Source organism: Bufo bufo, chromosome 4, assembly GCF_905171765.1.
Source record: "Bufo bufo chromosome 4, aBufBuf1.1, whole genome shotgun sequence".
NCBI lineage: Eukaryota > Metazoa > Chordata > Amphibia > Anura > Bufonidae > Bufo > Bufo bufo.
The window spans coordinates 265,682,554-265,710,058 of NC_053392.1; the positions used below are offsets into that span (position 1 = coordinate 265,682,554).

General features: G+C 43.0%; 1 protein-coding gene across 1 annotated transcript in view; it reads left to right on the forward strand.

Moving 5' to 3' along the window:
- LRRC1 (leucine rich repeat containing 1) overlaps positions 1 to 27,505 on the forward strand; it is a 229,278-nt gene that overhangs the window by 193,951 nt on the left and 7,822 nt on the right. Inside the window, 2 exon segments of the mRNA XM_040428569.1 lie at positions 12,741 to 12,824; positions 21,102 to 21,217. Coding sequence (XP_040284503.1) covers positions 12,741 to 12,824; positions 21,102 to 21,217 — 200 coding nt within the window.

Consider the following 27,505-nt stretch of genomic DNA (forward strand, 5'->3'; position numbering starts at 1 on the left):
GAAACTGCTGGGGTGTCAGATTTACTGACAGTTACTGATCCTGCACCATCAGAGCCCCTTCACACGTGTATCAGTCCCTACTGAGAGGATGGTTATTGTGGATACAATGTAGCATACACAGGATCTATCAACCTGAAACCTCCAGGACTAACATACTGATGGTCTCTCAGGTTCTTTCACACTTGCGTTTTTCTTTTCCGGCATAGAGTTCCGTCCTAGGAGCTCAATACCGGAAAAGAACTGACCAGTTTTATCCTAATGCATTCTGAATGGAGAGCAATCCGTTCAGGAGGCATCAGTTCAGTCCCTCTTACGTTTTTTGACCGGAGAGAATATCGCAGCATGCTACAGTTTTCTCTCCTGCCAAAAATCCTGAACACTTGCCGGATCCAGCTTTAAACTTATATTGAAATGTATTAGTGCCAGATCCGGCATTAAAATTGCTGCATTGACGGATCCGTTCTTCCGATCTGCGCAGACCTTTAAATCTGTGAAAAAAATAAACACCGGATCCGTTTTTCCAGATGACACCGGAGAGACAGATCCGGTATTTCAATGCATTTGTCAGACGGATCCGCCTGACAAATGCATCCGTTTGCGTCCAGATTGCCGGAATCCTCTGACGCAAGTGTGAAAGTAGCATTAATCACAGCCTCGAGCACCAATGTAGGGAACTTGGTATGATTTGTTTAAATAGCAGATACAAATAAATATTTTTGTGCAATTTCTGACTGATTGAATTAATTTTTTGATGTAAAATTAAAAAACAAGGGGACTTGGGGAATAATCTTGATGCATCGTGATGCATCGCCGAATCGAATCGTGGACTTGATAATCGTAATCGCATCGAATCGTGAGACGAGTGAAGATGCGCAGCCCTACAGTCCACCCTTGTTAACATTCTTATCCAATGTTCATCTCTCACGTCAATGGCACGTGGTGTTTCCACGTAGTTTATTTGAAATGCACTTAACTCACTTACCTTTCATTACAATGGCTCGTTTTGTCTAGGGTGTAATCATCAGGAACAATAAAATGTCCGCCTCCTATTAGTACGCCCAAAACCTGTCCTAATCACACAAGAGAATGTTACTTCACAACCCTGGGTCAAATGGCTGTCTCAGTCTTTTCTGCTCTACTTGTCTGGTATTATGGTCCTGAATACAGCTGATACAATACAGAGAGGACAGACGGTGGTAATGTGGGGCTGTGGTAATGGAGACAAGTGCTACTGCTTATCATCCACATCCCCACTTCCTCTCTGTACTTCATTTCTCCTCATGAACTCCATTCATACAGAGATTCAGCTGAAGATCATATTAAACTGTATTCAAGATCATAATTCCTGACAGTAGAAGGATGAGAGAACTCTTTAGCTCAGTGTTGTAAAGTAACTTTTCCTCCTGTGTGATGAGGACCGGTTTTGTGTGCACTAATAGGACGGCGGCCATTTTATTTCTCCTAATGATTGCTCCCCAGACAAAACGAGCCATTATAACTAATGAAAGGTATTTGGGAATATATTGATAATAAGGTAATATTTAAAGGGAACCTGTCACCGGGATTTGATGTATAGAGCTGAGGACATGGGTTGCTAGATGGCCGCTAGCACATCCGCAATACCCAGTCTCCATAGATCTGTGTGCTTTTATTGTGTAAAAAAAACTGATGTGTGAGCTAGCGCATGCGCAGTTCCTTCCCTTAGGCTGATGCCAGCACTGGGAAGGAACACTATGATGACACTGCGCATGCGCTAGCTCGCGCATCGCAAGATTTCGGCGCTCTGGCTTTCTGACGTCGGGGAGCAAGGAGGAGATTCTGAGGATGCGGGGCGGTGCTGGGCTCCTTCACGCTGGACTCCTCTCAGGGACAGGACACATCTCAGGTTAATTTTACATATGGATCAAATTATTTTTTTACACAATAAAAGCACACAGAGCTATCGGGACTGGGTATTGAGGATGTGCTAGCGGCCATCTAGCAACCTATGTCCTCAGCTCTATACATCGAATCCCGGTGACAGGTTCCATTTAAGTGTTTTCAGTCATTTTAATGTCTTAATTCCCAGAGAACCCCATTTAACCACAATAGCACACGAACAGTTCACAAACTGCATAGTTTAAGAAATACTTCCACCCTTGGAGCGAAAGCCAATAATCATCCCTTCTTGCTCTGATAAATTGCCTCTTTTACCTTTGAAAGCAAGGAGGGATATGAGTGCAGATACCTTATGGCACACCTTATATACCCACCAAGCCAGCTCAGGACACATGACTTCCTTCATGAGCTACACACTGCCATCTACTAAAGTAAATGCTGGTTTGGCCAACTGCCCAAACTTTCCCCCAACATCTCCTGTCAGGTACGGTTGGTAGCCCTTAATACACGTTTGATGTCCGGCTAGTCTCTGTGAAATCTGTATGTTTGGTTGACATCAGTGTAAAGTACTGTTTATGGTCAGTTTTGCTGATTGATTCTGAGCAATCATAAATGCAAAAAAACTTTAAAGGGGTATTCCCATCTTAATGATTGCTGTTAAATCTGTTAATGATTTAACAGTGATCATTTTTCTAAATATATTTAATTAACTAATTCCCACCCCATATACTTACTTACCTGACTTTTGTCTTCCGTCTCCCCTGGTTATGGCCACTGCTCTTCTCAGGAATAGCGGTGGCCGCGCTTGCGCAGACGACTTCTTCTCTTCTCCCGGCCGGCCGCGCGCGGTCCCAAAAGTGCACGCCGAGGCCGCACATGCGCTATGGTGATTTCTTCCTGGCCAGTATAGTATACTTGCAAGGAAGAAGTCACCAGGGCGCATGCGCGGCCTCGGCGTGCGCGTTCAGTCCAGCGTGCGGCCCGGCCGGGAGAAGACTTCAATCAAGATGGAGCCCGCCCCCTGCCGAGTGCCGAAACCAGGAAGTGGACAGCGCGCCGGGAGCAGGTAAGTATGAAACGGCGTGTTGAGAATACCCCTTTAATGTAAAGTTTGTAAGTAATGAAAGTTGCCATCTCGTAGTATCTATGAAACCAATAAATACATAAAAAGCTTTGAATTTGAAAAAGTTGGAAGGATAAGGTATTCAGGCATTAGGCTAAATTGAATCATTTATACAAGATAACATCTTATGCCTAATGAACGAAATAATGGAAGGTATTGAGCGTTTCCCCAGAGTAAAAATTGATACAGTCAAAAAGTATATTCTGACAAAATAATAATATACATAATAAGATGCATTGCAGTTTCATTTTTTTTTTTAGAAACAAAGGAACATGAAACCCAGTAATGAATACTAAACAGGCATTATAGTTGCTTTCACTGCTTGTTGGTCTTGTCAGTTTCTGACACAATGTTGTAGAAATCCCGTAGAAGGGGTTAATCTTGAGTTAGAGACCGACTAGGGGTGGTGATACTTATTCATGGGGGTGGCTTCTGTAGATATTGGTGACCTACCCTCAGGATAGGTTAGGAGTCTCAGATCAGTGGGGATCTGAAAGCAAGCACCCCCACAAATCTGGTATTGATGACTAAGAGTAGATCATAAATATCTATCTACAGGCTGAAAAGCCTCTTTAAAGGGGTTGCCTCACTTCACCAAATGGCATTCATCATGTATTGTGATTGTCCATATTGCCTCCTTTGCTGGTTTAAAGGGACACTGACAGGCCAAAACAGCATATATAGTTAGATATATCACATTACAGGTCTTATACAGTCTTTTAAAAGCATATAAGTATCCCCCCTGTCCACCTTATAAAGAGCGAAATATAAAGTTTTATAACCTGCTTCTCTGGTCAGCAATCTGCCCAAGGGGCGGCGTTTCATGTGAAAATGCGCCCAGCCAGCCTTCCCAACTGCCGTTCTTAAGCCCCGCCCAGCTCATCATTATTCACTTCGCTGGGCGGCGGCTAGAACTCTCCCCAGTCCCGATCCTGCGCAATTCAATCCTCCCGGCATCGTTCATGCCCAATCTTCTGCGCCTGCGCCGTGCCGTTAGATCGCACCTGCGTACACACACCAGCCTGCGTCTTCGAGGCAGCTGCAGGATTGAATTGCGCAGGCGCAGGATCGGGACTGGGGAGAGTTCTAGCCGCCGCCCAGCGAAGTGAATAATGATGAGCTGGGCGGGGCTTAAGAACGGCAGTTGGGAAGGCTGGCTGGGCGCATTTTCACATGAAACGCCGCCCCTTGGGCAGATTGCTGACCAGAGATGCAGGTTATAAAACTTTATATTTCGCTCTTTATAAGGTGGACAGGGGGGATACTTATATGCTTTTAAAAGACTGTATAAGACCTGTAATGTGATATATCCAACTATATATGCTGTTTTGGCCTGTCTGTGTCCCTTTAAGTCATTATTCCATCACATTTAACATGCGCGTTTCCATAAATCCAGCAGCGGTGGCCGTGCTTGCACACTATAGGAAAAAGCTCAGGCCACATTGTATCTGCTCTGCAGCGGTGTATAATGTGATGGAAAATTAATCAAGCCAACAATGGAGGAAGCAATATGGACAATCACAAAATATTAGTGAGTGCCTTATATTAACTTTCTCTACATGATAAATGGTATTTGCTGAAGTGACACATTTAGTCTGAAGACACAGTAATTGATGCAGTGGCTGTTATGTGTAGCTGTCGATAGACAACAATTATAGGAGTATTTCTTAAAACATTTGTTTTTGTGACAAATGTAGCACTGTTACTTCATATGAACCCAGCTCTAGTATCCATATTGTATTCTAGCAGGCTAGATACTATTCCTAGGAACATATAAAAGTATATGTGACAAATGTCAGATTTCACCCCTGGTGATCATGACAATGGGCCCTTGAGTCCCCACTATCATTGGGTAGTGTGTAGCAGTATTGTGCCTGTTGGTGCACTGCTCTATTCACTTCTTTGGGACTTAAGGGGTTGTCCTGCTAAAAAAAAAAAAAAAAAAAAAAAAGGAAAATCTAATATATAAAGCTGAGTGTGTGTGTATATATATGTGTGTGTGTATGTCCGCTAAAGGAATCCGCACAGTCTCATTTACAATCCTGAAATTTGACACACAGGTACATCAGGTGTCCGGTGAGGTTTTAGACTGGGTCTCAGCTCTCTAGGACGTATCGTTCCTGAGATATTCCCCAAAAAAATGCAAATATGACACATCACATGACCTACATTAGCCAATAGAAGCCTGCAGGTCTTTCTCTTCATATCCCAAATGCCATACACATGGTCACGTGTTCCTTATCAGCCAATAGAAGCTCGCAGGCCCTTAGTCTCCACATACACACAGTTTTACACCAGGTTTCCATAACAACACAGCCATTTTTCTTCATTGCTGCAGGTCAAAAGTCCAGCTAGGTCAAAAGACGATATAAAGAAGGAACATGAAATCGACAGTGTTCCAGCAGAAATGACCCTTTAAAATATAACTTTTAATTATTTCTAATAAAAAACTATCACTAACGTGATTCACCAGTGAAAAAACTGTGAAAACTCATATTATACAATGATATAAACTGTAAACGGGATAGCCGACCAAGGATAAGGCTAAAGAGGTTTGGTGTACATATGGCAGGACTAAGGGGAGTGTTAGATAAACTAAGCTGTCCCTACACTCACCCTGAGTAAAGCCTCAGCCCAGGGACGTCCCCTGATGGTGGAGACTCCCCGTCCTCGTACCTGGACTGACTGCCCTAGGTATACCCTCCTCTCAGGTAAAAGATAAATACCCGGCTCCCCCGTATAGATAACGGATATTTACTGGGTCACAGTGGATTGATAACTGAAAAGACCACAGCCCACCAGGATAAAGAGACTGAAGAAAAAGTAAAGGTGCAGAGGAGAAATCCTACAACACCGTGATGAGAAATCTAAAGAGACGTCACGATGCTCCAACGTCACCAGGCTATTTCTCACCACTACCCCGACGCGTTTCCCCTATTGCTAGGTTCATCAGGGGGTCAAACAGCAGTCATAGATAAACCGTTACAAAATAGATATTCAAGATAAAATCATGATATATATACAAGAAGCATAGAACCGGACACACAGATACTGACGTATGTAAGGCACCAAGCGGATCATTAGATAAATCCCACCTGTAAATGAAAGGTAGAGAAATATCAGAAAATGAGCGCTTGTTAAAGGAAAATTACTATTTCAACCCGCTAGGGTCACTTACTCAGAATCCTGGATAGTCAGACTGATAAGACGTCCATTTAGATAAGGGCAAAGACAGTATCCAGATGGCTGTAAAGACATACAGTGTAAAATACTGTTTCATGCCCAAGTCCAGGTTAACCAATCAGTAAACGGACCAAACGGTCCCCACTTACATTTGCCTAGTGTGCCGGTCGCCTTCTATGCCTCCAGATGAACTCACTTACCGAGCTAACTACCTCCTTAAATATTGTCTCCTCACCTGTTTCAAATCTGGCGCTTCCAGGACACCACAGGTACCACTTCCGGTTATCGGAGGTATCTGTTGTCGTCACTTCCGGTCTTTGGACCGCAAGTGTAACTTACTTCCGCCCAATGGAACGCGGATGGACGTCACATCCGGTTCCAAGGTCTCTCTAGTTAGGAGATAGTTTTCACCAGAGAGCCGCACCGCCCACGTCCCATGGACCGCAAACACACGCAATGTCCGGTCCTATGGAACGCATGGCCTTATCCCCCTAACACAAGATATTAAAGAAGGTATATTATCACTGCACTATAGCTATAAAGGTGCATTATATATCTATATTCGATCATTTATACATTATGATCACCTTTACATACCAGTGCTAAAACGGTGCATTGGTGAAGGGATAGCGACATGGTCACCGCTACTCCAAGGATCATCACACTATTATAAGCACATAGGCACTACGTAAAATATCAGTGTTGTTAGAGGAAGCTTAAATGTAGACGATGGCTGATCTTCTACTGAAGGGGATAGGTGATACTGTATTGATCACAAATCGAGGAGAGTTAAATATGTAGAGGGAAGATCGGTGTGAGCCACTCTAGATAAAAAAGAGAGGATGTCACACACTATTTCACTTCCAGTACATGTCCTAGATACAGGGCAGTACTAAGCGTATATATGATAAAAAACGCTTATAGATTAGTCTAGGGATACAAAGGTATCCAGTCATTTAATCCGAACTGAAGTATTTTTACCGGGCAAGCTATTCATATTAAGGGAGAGTGCACTGAGCACATTCACCCCCAACCTACTTATAAAAAACATGAGAAGGTGAGTCTCTCATTGATCCCAAGGGGTGCCTGAGATTTAAAGCGGTGAATCCACACGCATTCCTTTTGAAGGATTTTACGATCCCAGTCGCCACCCCTTGGGGATGGGGGGATAGCCTCCAGAATAGAGAACCTCATGCAGTTAGAATCCCCGCCATGAACATCATTAATATGTGATGCGACAGGGGTGATTTTTTTCTTCACCACGTCGTTCACATGCTCACAAATCCGCCGTCTGACTTCTCTTATTGTTTTTCCTATATAATCCATAGGGCATGGACATTGACAAATGTATACTACTCCTTTGCTCTTACAATTAAAGAAGTCCCTGATTTTATAAGTCTGACCGGTGACTGAGCATTTGATGGATTTCGCAGTGGAAACAAATGCGCATGCCTTGCATGAACCGCATTTGAACATGCCACATGGCTTTCGGTCAAGCCATGTCCCCACTCCACTAGGTGTTATGTAGTGGCTCTGAACCAGCCGGTCTTTAATACTTCTCCTCCGTTTGTATGTAACACTCGGTTGTGCAGTAAGCACATCCCTGAGGTCGGGGTCCATGTGTAAAATAGGCCAGTATCTTTTAAGGATTGAAACCACCTGGCTGTTGGCTGAGTCAAAGGTAGAGATAAGTCGTATTAATTGTTGTCCATTATCTGTCCTGGATCTGGGAGTGAGAAGTTCAGTGCGTTTTTTGTCCTGAGCATTCTGGAAGGCGCCCGCAAGGACCGTTTGGGGGTAACCCCTCTCTTGAAATCTAATCTGGAGCTTTTTGGCCTCACCCTGAAACGCCTCATTTTCGGAGCAATTTCTCCGAACGCGAAGATATTGGCCCCTGGGTATGCCACGTTTAAGCGATGTAGGGTGGTGGCTTTCCCAGTGTAGCAACGAGTTGGTTGCGGTTTCCTTTCTATACATGTTCGCGGAGAGTTTTTCCCCCTCTTTAGTTATGCGAACATCCAAGAAAGGAATAGTACATGGATCAGACTCAAAGGTAAACCGCAAACCAATGTCGTTGCTATTAAGGGCTGTAACAAACTCTCGAAGTTCCTCTGACCCACCCTTCCACACCATGAAGATATCGTCAATGTATCGTGTCCAGAATATGATCTTATCGGACCACCAGGTAGCAGCATCTGGAAACACGTACACATCCTCCCACCAGCCCAGGAAGAGATTGGCATAGGTGGGCGCACAAGGGCTCCCCATTGCCGTCCCCCTGAGCTGGTGGTAGAGGCGACAGTTGAAGAGGAAGAAATTGTGGGTCAGAGTGAACTCGAGAAGTCTGAGGATAAAGGCGTTATGGGTTCTGCAGTGGATGTCCCTCGTTTTTAAGAAATACTCAACAGCAAAAAGACCTTTGTCATGCGGAATTGAGCTGTAGAGGGATTCGACATCTACACTTGCCAATATGCACCCAGGGTCAACATGGATCGTCTCCACTTTGCTGAGGAAGTCCATTGTGTCCCTTGTATAGGAGGGTAGGGACACAACGAACTCCCTCAGCACCCGGTCAATATAGACACCGCAATTTTGGGTCAATGAGTTAACCCCGGAGACGATCGGGCGACCCTTTAGGGGTGTAATGCCCTTGTGAACCTTGGGTAACCCATAAAAAGTGGCAATAGTGGGGTGGGCCGGAAAAAGGAAATCATATTCCGTATTTGAGATGACCTTCTCAATTAATGCTCCAGTGAGGATACCCTTAAGGTCATTAGAGAATGGGATTAAGGGGGTAGCAGACAACACTCTATAACCATCCTTGTCTTTGAGGAGATCAAGACACGTTTTCTGATAGGCATCATGGTCCAAAATGACCAGGTTGCTGCAGGTCAGCTTTAAAGGGGCAGGGTTCTGTGGAGGTCACAGTTCAGGGGCAGGTAGGGTGGCCATTCAGGCCACCCTCAAAAGACGGACTTAAAAACCCCGCCCCCAGGTCCCACTAAGCCATGCCCGCTCCCATTCCGCAGCCGACGGGGATTGAAAAAATGAAGGTAAAAATAAACAGTGTTGCTGTCTGAGAGTGAGCTGTTCAAAAGGACATCCCTGTGTCCTTCCAGGCCCTGCGCCGGATGGAGGACATGGGAGTCTGAAAGCCGGACTGTTCGGCCTAAAACCGGACCTTTGGCCACCCTAGGAGCTGGCTGCTGTGAAGGTCACTGTTAAGGGGGCAGGATGCTGTTGAGGTCTTTGTTAAGTGGAGATGGAACTGTGGAGGTCACAGTTAAGGGGACGGTCCGCTATGGAGGTCACTGTTAAGGGGGTGGGGTTTTGTGGAGGTCACATTTTAAGGGAACAGAGCTTTGTAGAGGTCACTGTTAATGGGAGGGTTGTTGTGGAAATCACTTAACGAGACAGGGTACTGTGGAGGTCACTAATAAAGGGGCAGGGTACGGTAGATGTCACGGTTATAGTGGATACTGTCGATACCTTTTAACGACACAAGCAAACATTAACCTCTTCAGGACACAGGGCGTACAGGTCTGGTACTTAAGGACACAGGGCGTACCTGTACGCCCTGTGTATTTCTGATCACCGCTTCGTGATCGGAAGCCGGTGCCTGCTCAAATCATTGAGCAGGCACCTCGGCTAAATGCCCGGGGGAGTCCCGTGACCCCCCCCATGTCGGCGATCGCCGCAAAACAGCAGGTCAATTCAGACATGCGGTTTGCGGCTTTTACCTATTGCGGCGGCGGGCGGTGCCATCGGGTCCCCATGGGGCTGTAGGGGGGACCCGATGGCATGGAAGGCAGCGCAATGTCTAAGCAAGGCATCGCGCTGGCTTCCTGTGACGTGCCTGTGAGATCCAGCTCCCTGGATCTCACAGGCCGGAAGCTGTATGAGTAATACACACAGTATTACTCATACAGCCAATGCATTCCAATACAGAAGTATTGGAATGCATTGTAAAGGATTAGACTCCCAAAAGTTAAAGTCCCAAAGTGGGACAAAAAATTAAGTGGAAAAAAAAGTTGAAAAAATAACGTTTTTCCCTACAAAAAATTAAAAGTTTCAAGTAAAAATAAACAAAATCGTCATTTTCCCCAAATAAAGTAAAAAAAAAAATTGGTAAAAAATAGGGGTGGGGGGGGGGGGAGTATACATATTAGGTATCGACCGGCTCTATAAACATATCACATGACCTAACCCCTCAGATGAACACCATAAAAAATAAAAACTGTGCTAAATAAACCATTTTTTTTGTCACCTTACATCACAAAAAGTACAGCAAGCGATCAAAAAGGCGTTTGCCCACCAAAATAGTACCAATCTAACCGTCACCTCATCCCGCAAAAAATGAGCCTCTACCTGAGACAATCGCCCAAAAAATAAAAAAAACTATGGCTCAGAATATGGAGACACTAAAACATCATTTTTTTTTTGTTTTTAAAAAGCTGTTATTGTGTAAAACTTACATTAAAAAAAAAAAGTATACATATTAGGTATCGACCGGCTCTATAAAAATATCACATGACCTAACCCCTCAGATGAACACCGTAAAAAATAAAAACTGTGCTAAATAAACAATTTTTGTCACCTTGCATCACAAAAAGTGTAATAGCAAGCGATCAAAGTCACACACGCACCCCAAAATAGTTCCAATAAAACCGTCATCTCATCCCGCAAAAATCATACCCTATTCAAGGTAATCGCCCAAAAACTGAAGAAAAACTAGGCCTCTCAGACTATGGAGACACTAAAATATGATATTTTTTTTGCTTCAAAAATGAAATCATTGTGTAAAACTTACATAAATAAAAAAAATAAAGTATACATATTAGGTATCGCCGTGTCCGTGACAACCTGGTCTATAAAAATACCACATGATCTAACCTGTCAGATGAATGTTGTAAATAGCAAAAAATAAAAACGGTGCCAAAACAGCTATTTCTTGTTATCTTGCCTCACAAAAAGTTTAATATAGAGCAACCAAAAATCATATGTACCCTAAACTAGTACCAACAAAACTTCCACCCTATCCCGTAGTTTCTAAAATGGGGTCACTTTTTTGGCATTTCTACTCTAGGGGTGCATCAGGGGGGCTTCAAATGGGTGTCAAATAAACCAGTCCAGCAAATTATGCCTTCCAAAAACCATATTCCATTCCTTTCCTTCTGCGCCCTACCGTGTGCCCGTACAGTAGTTTACGACCACATATGAGGTGTTTCTGTAAACTACAGAATCCGGGCAATAAATATTGAGTTTTGTTTGGCTGTTAACCCTTGCTTTGTAAAAGTAAAAAAAAATCTTAAAATGGAAAATCTGCCAAAAAAGTGAAATTTTTAAATTGTATCTCTATTTTCCATTAATTCTTGTGGAACACCTAAAGGGTTAACAAAGTTTGTAAAATCGGTTTTGAATACCTTGAGGGGTGTAGTTTCTAGAATGGGTGGTTTCTATTATGTAAGCCTCGCAAAGTGACTTCGGACCTGAACTGGTCCCTAAAAATTGGGTTTTAGAAAATTTCAGAAAAATTTCAAGATTTGCTTCTAAACTTCTAAGCCTTGTAACATCCCCAAAAAATAAAATATCCCCAAAATGATCCAAACATGAAGTAGACATATGGGGAATGTAAAGTAATAACTATTTTTGGAGGTATTACTATGTATTATAGAAGTAGGGAAATTGAAACTTGGAAATTTGCAATTTTTTGCTAAATATGGTATTTCTTTATAAAAAATAAAAATGAATTTTTTTTTACTCCATTTTACCAGTGTCATGAAGTACAATATGTGACTAAAAAACAATCTCAGAATGGCCGGGATAAGTCAAAGCGTTTTAAAGTTATCGCCACTTAAAGTGACACTGGTCAGATTTGCAAAAAAATTGCCTGGTCCTTAAGGTGAAATAAGGCTGTGTCCTTAAGGAGTTATATGAAATAGATGAAATATACCCATGCAAAGTCGGGTCCTTGTGCTAGTATATAGTTAAAATGAAAATTTTAAAATGGTCATACCTTACCAAATCCTGCTTCTCCCAATTTGAGGTTTCCTAATCTTCTACCAGCAGAACAGATTGCTCTGGCAATAATTGGCTGAAGGCAGGTTTATATGCTCCGAGGAGCAGCCAGTTATCAGGAACCAACTGGCTGCTCGTTCAGTAGGGGTGAAACTGCATGCAGCAATCACCTCCACAGTATGGGAACAAGCACGAAAACTCCTCATCAGAGATATTGTGGTCTTGTTGCTTAAATTTTTCTTTTCTTTTGATGTTGAAAAATGAAGTGTAAGCCCTGGTTTCGATGCTCAGTAATTGTGCCTTTGTCCCATCTACTATGTGCATATGATGATAAAGCCTACCTGGACTGCTTCAACTGTGGTACTATGTTCCCTCTCCATTTTTTCGGATTATGTCAAGGGTAAAATGTCAGGATGGAATTAAACAGTACTGTTAACCTACTGTAATTTCTTATGTTCTATTCTCCAGCATTGTTACAGTCTGACAGTCTCACAAGCCAAAACACAATTTATGTGTACAATTTTGTTTCTTTCCACAGGTTTTGCCAAAAAGCATTGGGAAATTAAAGAAGCTGAGCAACCTGAACATTGATAGGAATAAATTAATGTCCTTGCCAAAAGAGGTGAGAAAAGAAGAATTCTGCTAAAGGATACTTAGATTGTGATCTGTACAATCCAGCAATGCCACATCCGGTGAACTCCCGACAGGCTGTTCTATGCCAGAACAGCTTGCCGGAGATGTGAATGTGGCCTTAGATTGAATTCTTACAGTAGTGTAGTTTTAATGCCTGGCTTAGAGAGAACAATATGCAGGTCTCTAACTGCCCCACTTACCAGCTATAGAGGGTTAGGGCAAGTCCAAATTGGGTGGATTTGAAGTACAGATTCCAAACTGAATATCTACACATGAATATGGTTTTGAAAACGCCCTCATGTGGTGGAAATTTTCCACGTCGATGAAAGAATTTGCTGCAGATTTTGACAGCAAAAAGTTGTTGATTTTCATCATGGATTTCACCCTTTTTGTATATAGGAAAATTCTGCTCTAAATCCACAGCGCAATTGGCATGTTCAGCCAAATTTACACGGGCAATTGTCAGGCTAATTATCGGGAATAAACATTAGGAAAAAACGCTTGTTCCTGATAATTGTCATATGTAAAGGTACCATAGATCACCCAATAAACAAACAAAATGCGTGTGAAATTGTTTATGCAGACACCTAAATCGTAGTTTCTGGGCAGCAGATACAGCACGATCTGCTGCCCATAAACAGTGAATCTGTAGGAGGACAAGTGATTGCAGTAGCTATCGCTTGTTCCTATACAGTGGAGGTGATTTGCTGCATGTAAATGCAGCTCTTGCCTCCACTATGAACAGGCAGTTATTGGGAAGGAACGGTTCGTTCCTGATAAATGCTTTCTCAGTTGTTGCGTGTAAATGCACGTTAACGTGCAGATTCTGCTGTGGTATTACTCCAGATTTGCAGAGAGCTCCATGGCAAAGTCTGGACTTACCCCTTGGCTACAATCACACATATATGTATTAGAGCCTGACCACCAGTTTATTGACCCAAAGTCACAGCATCATTGATCCCTATGATGCTGTAATTTCAGGTCCATAAATCTGTGGTTAGGCCCAGATATACATCTATAATATGTACATGTAAATGTGTCCATAATACGCTTGTCTGGAGTTGGCCTTAGAGGGAAATTGCATGTCCCTAAGTGCTTTGAAGCCAATTTGGAAGTATGTGGCCACTCTCCAATACCTAATGCATGATACAACTGTCAGCGTTGAGAATAAAAGTGCTATTGGTCAATTGTGATGGCATATTAACTGAATAAGCACCGTGCCTCCTTTTGAAATGATTTGAATTCTGATTATTATTTTTTAAATTTTTTAAAATCGGTAGGTTTCACTTCAATTTTCTGTGTGGCATTCAAATACTGAATGAACTGCTGCTACGAACTTGTAACAGCGGCTGCTGTGTGCTGGTGTTCCCCTGTTTACCGCTGCGGTCCCAGGCACCTTGTTCAGCAGTGATCTGCTACCAGTGCTTCCCCATTCACCGCTGCCTGGGCTCTGTCCATGTAGGTACTGTTTTGGGATCCGCTCCACAGTTTCCATTCAGCCCTGGCCACAGCATGCTTGCTGCTTGTTCCCTGCAGCACTTCCTTAAGCCGGTGCGCATCACTTCCTGTGTCTTATGGGTTAGATCATGTGACCTCGCTGACCAATCCTAGCCCTCCTGCAGGTATATAAGTAGCTCAACCCCTTTCCCAGATGCCGAGTGTCAAGGCCCTCGTGTCCTGCAAAGGTTGCTGATTTTCTCTGCTTCTGTTCCTGTGTTCCTAACCCGTGCTTGTGTTTCTGGACTCCGCTACCTGTTTGATCCCTGCCTGCTTGCCTTGACTGTCCTGTTGCCGATCCGGACTGCCTGACCTGTACCTGTGCCACCTGCCCTGACCTATTGCTTGTTTGACTTCGCCTCTGCCTCATCCTTCGGTCCTGCGCTGTTGCTCCTGGTTACGACTCGGCCTGCTGACTACGTCTGTACCTCTGGTACTTCCTGGTCTGCCTGGACCAGCTGCCTTGTGTGCCAATCCTCCTCAAGAGGTACAGTGGGTTCACACCTGCTGGAACGTTACAGTACGCTGAGGCCATGGAACCCGCTGGTCACCTCGAGCCTGTCGTTCAGGAATTGTTACATGAACTGAGGCATCAGAGCGAACGTCAGGATGTCATGATGCAGTTCATGCAAAATGTTGCTGCTCGTCTGGATGCCATCTCTTCTCCAGCTACTGCAGGGTTGCCAGTTGCTGCTACTCCTGCAATACCCACACCGGTAAATCCGGATTTGTATGCTGCTGGTGTCCAACTCCCTCTGCCATCACGCCAAGGTGGAGATCCAAAAACCGGTTGGGACTTCCTGAATCAGTGCCTGATCCACTTTGAGTTGCATGGGCAGAGGTTTCCCACTGAGCAGTCCAAGGTTGCCTTCATTGTGTCCCTGCTATCTGATGAGGCCCTTGCTTGGGCAAATCCTATTTGGGATCATGGAGACCTCTAATCTGCAGTATTTCCTGGCTACCTTCTGGCTGGTCTTTGAAGAGCCTGGCCGCACGGATTCCGCTGCATCAGCCCTGCTGCGTCTATAACAGGGTTCCTTGTCTGTGGGTCAGTTTTGTACCCTGGCTGCCAAACTTGCATGGAACAATGCGGCTCAACTGGTGGTGTTCTGGGAGGGCCTTTCTTACCGGATTAAGGATGAACTAGCTGGTTTCAACCGTCCGTCTACTCTGAATGACCTGATCACCTTTGTCACAAGGATAGATATGCGTTTCAGGGAACGTTCTAAGGAGGTCACATGCACCAAAAGACCACCTAGTTTGGCTCCATCCTTCCAGAGGCCAGTTCTTCCTCTATTGTCCACCCCATCTGAAGAGCCCATGCAAATAGAGCGCCTTTGATTGTCTGACCAGGAATGTACACGCCGCAAAGCAGAGAAACTGTCTGTATTGTGGAGGCAAGGCCAACTTTGTGTTCAATTGTCCACAGAAGTCGGGAAATGCCAATGTCTAGGTTCAGTTGGAGAGGTGGTCCTAGACAAGTAGAAGTCCTCTCCGAAACTTTCAGTTCCGATGACTCTCAATCACAAGGTAGTCACAATGTCTGTGCCTGCATTCTTGGACTCTGGTAACTTCATTTAGCAAGCTCTGGTCCATCAGTACCGGCTCCCTAACATCCGTCTAAAATGGCCTCGGTCAGTGGGTTCTGTAAATGGACTACCAGTTCCTGAACCTGTGCTTTGTTATTATGCCCCTTAATTTGCAGATGGCTTCTGCATTCAGATATGATCTCCTTCTATGTGCTGCCAGCGTCCATAAATCCGGTTATCCTTGGTCTTCCCTGGCTGCGTCGGCACACTCCAGTTCTGGACTGGCACTCCGGTCAGATTCTGCATTGGGGATCATCCTGTCAGTCCACCTGCTTATCAGAGGTCCAACCTGCTTCCTCGCCTACTGTACCTGTAGACCTGCCTGGACTTCCGCAACAGTATGCCAGTTTTGTGGATGTCTTCAGTAAGAAAGAGACCGAGACCCTGCCTCCTCATAGTCCATATGATTGTCCGATTGACCTTCTGCCTGTTGCCACTCCTCCTCGTGGTCGAGTCTACCCACTCTCCCTTCCTGAGACCCAAGCGTTGTCTGAATACATCAAGGAGAAGCTCGAGAGGTGGTTTATCCGGAAATCTACTTTACCAGCCAGTGCCGGGTTCATCTTTGTGCAGAAAAAAGATGGATCCTTATGGCCCTGTATCGACTATCTAGGTCTGAATAAGGTCACGGTCAAGAGTGGATACCCTCTTCCGCTAATTTCCAAACTCTTTGACAGGATCCAGGGAGCTAAGGTCTTCACTAAATTTGACCTGCGCGGTGCATACAACATCATCCGCATTCGAAAGGGCGATAAGTGGAAGACTGCTTTCAACACTCGTGACTGTCACTACGAGTATCTCGTCATGCCCTTCGGTCTGTGCAATGCTCCCTTGGTATTCCAGGAGTTGGTAAACAATATCTTCTGGGAGCTGGTCTATGTCTGCGTGATGGTCTACGTGTACGATATACTGATCTATTCTCCAGATTTGATTACTCACCGGAAGCATGTACGTTTAGTTTTTACAGCGGTTGATAGAGAATCAACTTTATGCCAAACTCGAGAAATGCATCTTTGAGAAGTTCACCTTACTGTTCCTCAGATGCATCATCTCAGATGTCTGGTTGCAGATGAATCCGGAAAAATTGAATACAGAAACGGACTGGCCCCGCCCACAGGGTCTTCGTGTTATACAGCATTTCCTTGGATTTGCTAATTTCTATCAGTTCATCTCAAATTTTTCATCTCTTACATCTCCAATCTCCGCTCTTACTAAGAAAGGGGTCAATGCCAGAGTCTGGACTGCTGAGGCTGAAGCCGGATGTGTCCAATTAAAGAGGTCCTTTGCTTCTGCACCTGTTCTGCGTCATCCCGATTGTCTCCTGCCAATTCTTATTAGCAGTGGATGCCTCCGCCATAGGACCCAGTGTTTTACTACCGAAAGGTTCCAAGGGCAAGATTTTTACATGTGGATTTTTCTCCAAGCGCCTCCCGCCTGCTGAGCGGAATTACTGTATAGGAGATAGAGCGCTCTATCTCTACCCCAATATATAGATAGGATTTTACAACCAATAGTGAGAAATATACCTTCATATATAGAAGATACAACAGAAATTATAGCTACTGGTTTATCCAAAAGACATCCCCGGTAGGGTTGTTGCGGGTATCGAAATTTCGATACCCAATCGATACTTTTGTCCCGGTATCGTCGATACCGGGATTTCCATTTTTTTCGCTGCTGCGCAGTCTAGAATCTCTGATTGTGCCCTCATGTTCCCTCAAGAGCACAGGGGAGAAGGAAGCAGTCTCTCCCTCCCCTCTGTGCTGCTGCTGCCACCAATGAACGGAGAGAGGGGCGGAGGAGGGGTGGGCACACTGCGCCACCAATGATGGGACTTTTCCTGGGTCCAGACTTTAAGTATTAGGCTACACAGAGCAGCGCCCAGAGATGTCCCTGCACTTACTATTATTCCTGGGCGCCGCTCCGTTCGCCAGCCGTGCACCATTACTTTCTTCTGCTCCATATGCTAATTGCTATCAGAGCAATGGGGAGGAGACATCAGCTTCTCTCCTGGGCGTTCCTTCTCCCTGCACTGCGATTGGACAGCGCTACAGCCAGAGAGAAGGAATGCCCAGGAGAGAAGCTGATTTCTCCTCCCCATTGCTCCCATAGTTATTAGCATATGGAGCAGGAGACAGTAATAGGGGCACAGCGGGCGAACGGAGCAGCGCCCAGGAATAATAGTAAGTGCTGGGGACATCTCTGGGCGCCGCTCTGTGTAGCCTAATACTTAAAGTCTGGACCCATATAAGGTGGTCTTTAACACATAATACAGGAGGCAGGTGCCGGCAGCAGAATCGCATAGCCGGCACCCTGCCTCTGACGGGGAGCTGAAATCAGCGGCAGTTAACCCCTCAGGTGCGGCACCTGAGGGGTTAACTGCCGCTAATTTGCCGCCAGTACCCGCCTCCTGTATTAAGGGGTAATTATCATTGGTTGCGCAGTGCTGTGTAATCCTGGGGCTCGATCGTTTACCATGGCAGCCAGGATGCTACTGAAGCCCTGGCTGCCATGGTAAGCTCCCCGCTGCTGTGTGCACAAAGCACAGAGCAGCAGGGAGAGTGTAAAGTCCGATTCACCCTGATGGAGATCTATCGGGGTGAATAGGACAAGGGATTAAAAGATCCTAGGTTCTGGCCCCTAAGGGGGGAAATGGTTATTAAATAAAAAGTGTAAAAAAAAAAAAAAAGTTTAAAAAGAACCCACCAAAATATTAAGTACGAATCACCCTCTTTCACATATAAAATATATAAACAAGAAATAAACATATCGCCTCGTAAGAAAAGTCCAAACTATTAAAATATGAAAAAATATCTATGCGGTGAACGCCGGAACAGAAAAAAAAAAAAAAAACTGTGCGATTCGCCATTTTTTTAAAATGCGGAATGCACGTGGCTTTTTTGGTTTATTTTTTTTGCGTGGTATCAAATGGTATCAAGTATCGCAATACTTTTTTATGGTATCGAAATCGAATAAAAAATTTGGTATCGCAACAACTCTAATCCCCGGTATCATTATAGCTGCGATATGAGAGCAGAGCTAAATCGCTGATGCTACTTAACAAACAGCGCGCTGTATCGTAGGGTAAGCGAGGAGCTCAAACACGTGAGACGCCAAGTAAAGGCATCGCACAAGTCGATACACAGGGAGCCAGGATATCAGGCTGAGAGCAATACACATCGCTCGCACAGATGACAAAACCTGGGAAGACATCGATGTGGTAAAGTCTAACTGTTAGCAGTAAAAGAAAGCTACATTCTCTCTATATATGTATTTTTACTCCACTTTTAGTTTCCCATATAGTGTTACCGACCATAACGCTATATGGGAAACAAATAAGAGACATATCTGGACCTTAAAAAGCAAATGAACAATGTCAAATATATTGATAATCATGAACACCAATTCTTTAAATGAAATTATGTATATCATTCAGATCAAGTAACATCATTAACTGTCTACAATCATGAGAATTGATTTAGAAATTAAATTGAATCATGACTAAGTGACTATTGATTATTTACAGCTATTTTAAGTGATATATATTGATCATTGGATATACTAAGGACATTTGGAGCAATCATTGGATGAATTAAGAACATTTTGATTAATTTGATCATTTTTCGTGGATCAAGTAATATTATTTATAAATTTTATGGATATTTGGTTTTTAGAATATGATCTCATCTACCTCAATCATATATATAAAATAGGAACCATGTTCATAGTTACTTGAATAAGGATCACAATTTTAATATAGACCATTATTTAAAGGCCGAGGGGTAGGACTATAAAAGTGCACTTAATACCAGAAATTACGACGGGTGAGCCACTATATATTTTCTCTAATTTTATATCCTAGCTATATGCCCACATTGTCCGTGATGGGAATACCCCTTTAATGCTGTTTTTCCACAAATCATGTTAGTACTTTGTCAGGTGTTTCATTATTTTGTAATTGCAAAAATAGCATAGAATAGGTATTCTCGCTGTTAAAATAGTATTTCGTTTTGTATTTCATCAGCTGCTTCTTCTACATGCTGGCAGCTGTTGGGTTTGTGTCTTCAGCTCACATTCAGAACTGAGCAATGTCATTGGTCCAAGCCACCTTTGAAGCCTTGGATGCATTCATGGACAGGCAGACAACTTCCACCACATCTAGACTATTCCCACTTGTACCTAGGAGCCAGTAGAATAAAAGGGCAGAGTGACCGGAAAAATCTTCCTAGATTTACATGCAAAATTTTCAGTTTCCACTCATCTCAGTACAGTTCTTCTGGGCAGTCTGACCCAGGTTTACTCACTCTCGGGTCCAGGACACAATTTTATCATATTTGTTAGTGACTTAAAGGGAACTTAAAGGGAACCTGTCACCTGGATTTTTGGTATAGAGCTGAGGATATGGGTTGCTAGATGGCCGCTAGCACATCCGCAATACCCAGTCCCCATAGCTCTGTGTGCTTTTATTGTGTATAAAAACCGATTTGATACATATGCAAATTAACCTGAGTTAATTAGCCATCTAGCAACCCATGTCCTCAGCTCTATACACAAAATCCCGGTGACATGTTCCCTTTAACAAGGAGAAAATGCTATCCATTCTACTAGCAGTGTGTTATAGAGCTGGAGGAGCGGAGCAGACTGATATATATATATATATATATATATATATATATATAGATTTATTGAAATAAATATGTATGCATGCCTCTTAATAATTTTGGTGCATATAAGGATGTCCATGTGCCAGAAACTTAACACAACAGCTAGGTGCTGGCGCAGATTTCAGGTGTAATTTATGCCAGCTTTCTAGGGTAAATGTAATGCAGTGTAAATAAGCAGAAAATCGCACATTTTTATGCAAAAGATGGCTTACTCAGAAATGTGATTTTTCTGTGCCAGAAAATGGTACGTGTGTTTCTTTGGGGGAGGGGGGGGGGGGCATATTTTTATCCATGCGTGAGCTGAATTCGGAATGATATTTCATGACTGACATTTTTATTATCTAAGCTATCCAATTTGAAGTTGTTCCCATACAGACCATTGCAGGTAAGTCAGGTTTAAGGCTTTACAAAGATGAAAAAAAATCTTTATCTATGTTTCTGGTATGTATGATCTGTTAAAAGAAAATGGTTGTGTAGTGCAAAATTTGTAATTTGTTTTTCCATTTCATCTTATAGATTGGTGGCTGCACCAGTCTTAATGTTTTCTGTGTACGTGAAAATAGATTAACTAGAATTCCTTCAGAGATTGCACAAGCTACTGAACTCCATGTCTTAGATGTCGCTGGAAACAGGTAATTTCTAACTGAGCTGTGAATAATTCTTGGATTATCTAGTGGTGAACCCTAGGGATGAGCGAATTTGATGTTTTCAAGTTCCGGTTCGGGTTTGGTGGCAATTCAGTTATGTATTCCGTTACCACGGGCCATAAAGGAATTCTATGACTGGATGCACCATGGAAGCCCTTAAGAGGCATTCCATATTGCATGCCGTCATAATAGAAGTCTATGGCCAGCAAAACTGATCCTTTTGGTTTCCGTTATGCAGGAGTCCTGTAGACTATAGACTTGTATTATGACGGAATGCCTCTTAAAGTGGACCTTTCACCACTCCTGTCATGTCTATTTTAGTAGTTCCATGCATTCCCCATGTAATAACAATTGTGGAGCATCTATTCTTATGCCTGTATGTTGTGCCATTCCTTTATTATTTCTACTAGAAGTTATGAATAAATTGCTATTAGCCTTCAGTAAGGGTACAGAGGGGCAGTAACCAGTTGGGGGGGACGGGACAGACTCGCTCTATCCAATCGGTGCTGCCATTTTCAGACTGTGCAGATACACCCCCCCCCCCCCCCCCCCGCAACTGGTTACCGCCCCGCTGTACCCTTACTGCAGACTACTAGCAATTATTCATAACTTCTAGTAGAAATAATGAAGGAATGGCACAACATATAGACATAAGAATAGATGCTCCAGAATTGTTACTTGGGGAATGCATGAAGCTATTAAAACAGACATGTCAGGAGTGGTGAAAGGTCCTCTTTATAGGGAACCTGTCATGTGGATATTTGATTATTATCTAACTAATTATATACAATCAAAAAAAGTGACTTAGATGTATTCACTTACTGGTGTGACAGATGGTTACCTCATAATATACACACAAAGATGCCGCATGCTAATGAGCTGATTTGAGTCCAGCGTGATGTCAGTGAGTCCAGCGTTTTTTTAATTCAGAGCTATAGCCACTCCCCTGCCCACCTGCGGCTGATTCATATGGAAAATAACTGTCAATCAGCAGCAGGTAGGCGGGGAGAGTCAGGAGCTCATGAATATTCAGGACTCATAATTATCAGCTGGAGCTTTTCAATACAAGATGTTGGCAGATTGACTGGGTCAATTAAAGAAAGTGACCCAATCAGTCACTTATTTATGTTGCCCTTAGTTAGGAGACCATAAAACTGGTGACAGGTTCCCTTTAAAGGCTTCCATGGTGCATTGCGTCATAGCATTCAGTTATATTCCATGACAACAGAATCCATAACGGAATTGCCGCCAAACATAAAGTTCGCTCATCCCTAGTGAACACGTTTCTGTAGTCCTAAATTACAGTAAACGTATGAGGATATTTAGGGGGTTTGTCCCATGTTGTAAACTTATCACCAATTCATCTGACTCCCAACAATCACAAGAACGGATGTCTGAGTTCCCCCGAATAAATGGAGCGACAGTCAAGCATGTATGCTGTTTCTCCTTTCATTCTTTATGGGACTTCATGAAATAGCGCACAATGTTCGGCCATCTGTGACAGTTCTGTAGAAAATGAATGGAAAGAGGGCGCACATGCATGACCATCGCTCATTCAGGGAACTCTGGACCCCCATTCTCATAATAATAATAATGAGTTCGGTTTTCATTAATTAAAAAACATCATTAAGCAAACTTTCTTCTACTTCATTATTTTCTGTACATGATTATGGGGCTTTTGCTGATCTGAGCTGTGGACAGCAGTTCCATACATATTCTTTACAGCATCTAGACAGATGTAGGAAAACCTCAATCAGAAAAAAAATTCATTGATTTCTATGGGAGAATGTTACGGGCATGCTGTGTGACCAGTGCAGGAAAGGAGAGCTATGTCTATTATGAAAAATGTGATCTGCGTCAGTCTTTCATAGAGGTGTTACTATTCAGTGTAATCGTGTTTATGATGAGAATGAGGTGACTGCAGGAAGTGGCAACCTATGGCGAGAGTCAGTGACCAGTATGTAAATTGCAGGATTTCATGGTATTTTTTTTTCTATACATTCAAAAAGTACAGTCGTGGCCAAAAGTTTTGAGAATGACAAATATTAGTTTTCACAAAGTTTGCTGCTAAACTGCTTTTAGATCTTTGTTTCAGTTGTTTCTGTGATGTAGTGAAATATAATTACACGCACTTCATACGTTTCAAAGGCTTTTATCGACAATTACATGACATTTATGCAAAGAGTCAGTATTTGCAGTGTTGGCCCTTCTTTTTCAGGACCTCTGCAATTCGACTGGGCATGCTCTCAATCAACTTCTGGGCCAATTCCTGACTGATAGCAACTCATTCTTTCATAATCACTTCTTGGAGTTTGTCAGAATTAGTGGGTTTTTGTTTGTCCACCCGCCTCTTGAGGATTGACCACAAGTTCTCAATGGGATTAAAATCTGGGGAGTTTACAGGCCATGGACCCAAAATGTCAACATTTTGGTCCCCGAGCCACTTAATTATCACTTTTGCCTTATGGCACGGTGCTCCATCGTGCTGGAAAATGCATTGTTCTTCACCAAATTGTTGTTGGATTGTTGGAAGAAGTTGCTGTTGGAGGGTGTTTTGGTACCATTCTTTATTCATGGCTGTGTTTTTGGGCAAAATTGTGAGTGAGCCCACTCCCTTGGATGAGAAGCAACCCCACACATGAATGGTCTCAGGATGCTTTACTGTTGGCGTGACACAGGACTGATGGTAGCGCTCACCTTTTCTTCTCCGGACAAGCTTTTTTCCAGATGCCCCAAACAATCGGAAAGAGGCTTCATCGGAGAATATGACTTTGCCCCAGTCCTCAGCAGTCCATTCACCATACTTTCGGCAGAAGATCAATCTGTCCCTGATGGGTTTTTTTGGGAGAGAAGTGGCTTCTTTGCTGCCCTTCTTGAAACCAAGCCATCTTCCAAAAGTCTTCGCCTCACTGTGCGTGCAGATGCGCTCACACCTGCCTGCTGCCATTCCTGAGCAAGCTCTGCACTGGTGGCCCTCCGATCCCGCAGCTGAATCCTCTTTAGGAGACAATCCTGGTGCTTGCTGGACTTTCTTGGATGCCCTGAATCCTCCTTAACAAGAATTGAACCTCTTTCCTTGAAGTTCTTGATGATCCTATAAATTGTTGATTGAGGTGCAATCTTAGTAGCTACAATATCCTTGCCTGTGAAGCCATTTTTATGCAACGCAATGATGGCTTCACGCGTTTCTTTGCAGGTCACCCTGGTTAACAATGAAAGAACAATGATTTCAAGCATCACCCTCCTTTTAACATGTCAAGTCTGCCATTTTAACCCAATCAGCCTGACATAATGATCTCCAGCCTTGTGCTCGTCAACATTCTAACCTGAGTTAACAAGACGATTACTGAAATGATCTCAGCAGGTCCTTTAATGACAGCAATGAATTGCAGTGGAAAGTTTTTTTGGGGATTAAGTTAATTTTCATGGTAAAGAAGGACTATGCAATTGATCTGATCACTCTTCATAACATTCTGGAGTATATGCAAATTGCTATTATAAAAACTTAAGCAGCAACTTTTCCAATTTCCAATATTTATCTAATTCTCAAAACTTTTGGCCACGACTGTACATTCCATACAAAATGGAATGACAGTTAACAATATGCTACAATAAATTTAGCACCACTGCAGGATCTAGATGTGGGTCATCTGTTATTTCATTATGCAGCACAGTGGGGAAGGTTTAAAAAAATAAATTGTACATGGTGTAAATTTACAGTCTAGATATGCACTAAAACGTATCACAGTGGCTCAAGCTGGATGATACATTTAGTGCAGACATAGACACTTCTGAGACTCTGTACCAAATATCAGTTCACTTACTTTGCAACACATTTTTACCCCAGAATTGTGGCTAATTTTTGGTTGAGCCACAACCTTTTAGTGAGCTAGGGGCACTGGGTTTTTCTAAACCCAGTTTGCATTTCATTTTGGCACAATTTATGACAAGGTCTAGGTGCACTTTGTATATCTACATCTTCTAGTAAAAAAAAAAGAAAAAAAAAAAGTATTGACCAGCAAAGTTAGGTGCCAACAGCAGTAGGCACACTGGCTACTTGGTACCTGAGATTTGCCCTCTTTTACCAAGGGTACAATATATATATGCAAATGCACCACTTTTCCTTGTTCACAATTCTTTCTAGTTAAGCATAATGTTGAACATCATACACACCTCAGACAACAATTATGTTGTCTCCCTTTCCCACCTTCTCAGAACTCCAGTGCTTGTTCTCTTTAAAGCCAAGAGTGATTTTCAGCTCCATATATTTGCTTGATGCTATAGAAGAGGTTTAGGCACACTTCATCAGGTTACTGTATAGTTAAATAGACTTTATTAAGCTAAAAATCACACGTTAAAAAGTGTTACAGATGCATCAGCTACTAATGAGGAAAACACCTTCTTATCCCTGATGAGCAAGAGAACCCAACCATGGAGTCATTTAGAAGTCTATTCTATGAACCTATTGATTAGCTAGATGTGGAGTGAAAAACATCATTCCAAGTAACCCGGTAGTGCTGGTTCATAAATTACTGATAGGAAGTTCATTTTAAATTTTGCTTTGAAGGAGTTGATGAGATCAACTATGGCTCCCACAACAATTATTTAGTCACACTTGGTGAGTTCTCACATCTAGTTAATGCATTATGACTGTAACTGTTATCTCTGCTACATTTGTATGTTTTGTTTCTAACTCGTTATCAGTACTCTTCCTATACCGAGTGCTTGATTTCTTTACGTTTTGAAATACAGTATTGACAGTACAAAGAAGGCTTAAAGTGAACCTGTCGCTATGAAAAGCAGTCATCTTATAGAGCGGGATCAGCTGAGAAGATTAGGAAAGGATTCAATGAAATTTGAATTTGACGGCAGCAGACCGTGATTAGACAGCACGATCTGCCACCGGCAAACGATGATTTTTAAACCTTCTGAAAGATTCCAATTACCCGAGTAATCAGCAGCAGTATTACACTGCCAGATCATTGCTAACGAGCATTACTACGAACGCTTGCTAGCGATGATCTTCAGGAATATCTACTAGTGTAATATAAGCTTAAAGGCGTTCCTTCTTGTCCATGAAGGGGACCACTTCATTTACATGCAGCAATCTCCTCCACAGTATGGGACGTAACAATTGCTAATGCTATCGTTTGTCCCCATATTGAATCATTGTTAGCCGACAGCAGAGGCTGTTTAAAGAGGACTTTTCATCAGGCTAGCTCTAGTCTAATTATTATCCTAACTTATAGGGCGGCCCCCACTGATGTCATGGCACTTTTTTATTTTTTTTTCTACAGAACCCTTCGTCCGCTGTTGGCCCTGTATATATTTTGGCGCCTTATATTATATTGAGGCGACTCGGTTATACTTGGTGGAGACTTTTCCCTGGGAGTGGTTATCTTCTCCCTGGCTGTGAGCGCATCTAATCAGAGTGCCCCACTTTTATCCAGGGAGAATGAGCTCAAGGACGTCTACACGCTCAAGTTATCGCGATTCTCGTGAGAACTTGAGCTCATATTCCCTGGCGAAGAGCGGGGCGCTCTGATTGGATGCGCTCACAGCCAGGGAGAAGATAACCACTCCCAGGGAAATTAAGTCTCTGCTTAGTATAACTGAGAATACAAGTCTCCTCCTAGTATAACAGAGTCGCCTCATTATAATATAAGGCGCCAAAATATACAGTGCCAACAGCGGACGACCGGGGGTGTTCTGTAGAAAAAAAAAAAGTGCAATGGCATCAGTGGGGGCCGCCCTATAAGATAGGATAATAATTAGACTGGAGCTAGCCTGATGAAAGGTCCTGTTTAAAAAGCATGTTCTGCTGCCGACACACAAACGTTTTGCTTGTTCATCTGGTGATCTGCAGCACCTTTACACCGGCAGATTGCTTGTTAGCGAAAATCTGCCCAATCAATCAGTGTAAAGGCCCGTCTGGTACATTCTTGGTCCGTGTCACAGGCCCTTTCTTTTTTTTTTGATGGCCCCAGTTTTGACACTGAACTCAGAAAGCGCTTCTCTAAATCTTTTCCCACTAAACTATATTATCAATCTGCTCAGCTCATCCTGCTTTATAACATGCTGCCTGCAGATGAATTTTGCAGTGACAGTTCCTCTTTGAGTGCCAATAGTTTTTTTTTTTTTTTTTTTGTCTTGTTAAAAAACAAACAAACAAAAAAAACATTACCAGTAGTGTTTTATCATTCTGGGTATTTAAGCAATGAACCTAATAGATTTATAGGGAAAGTTGTATACACAGAGAAAATTGAATTTGCA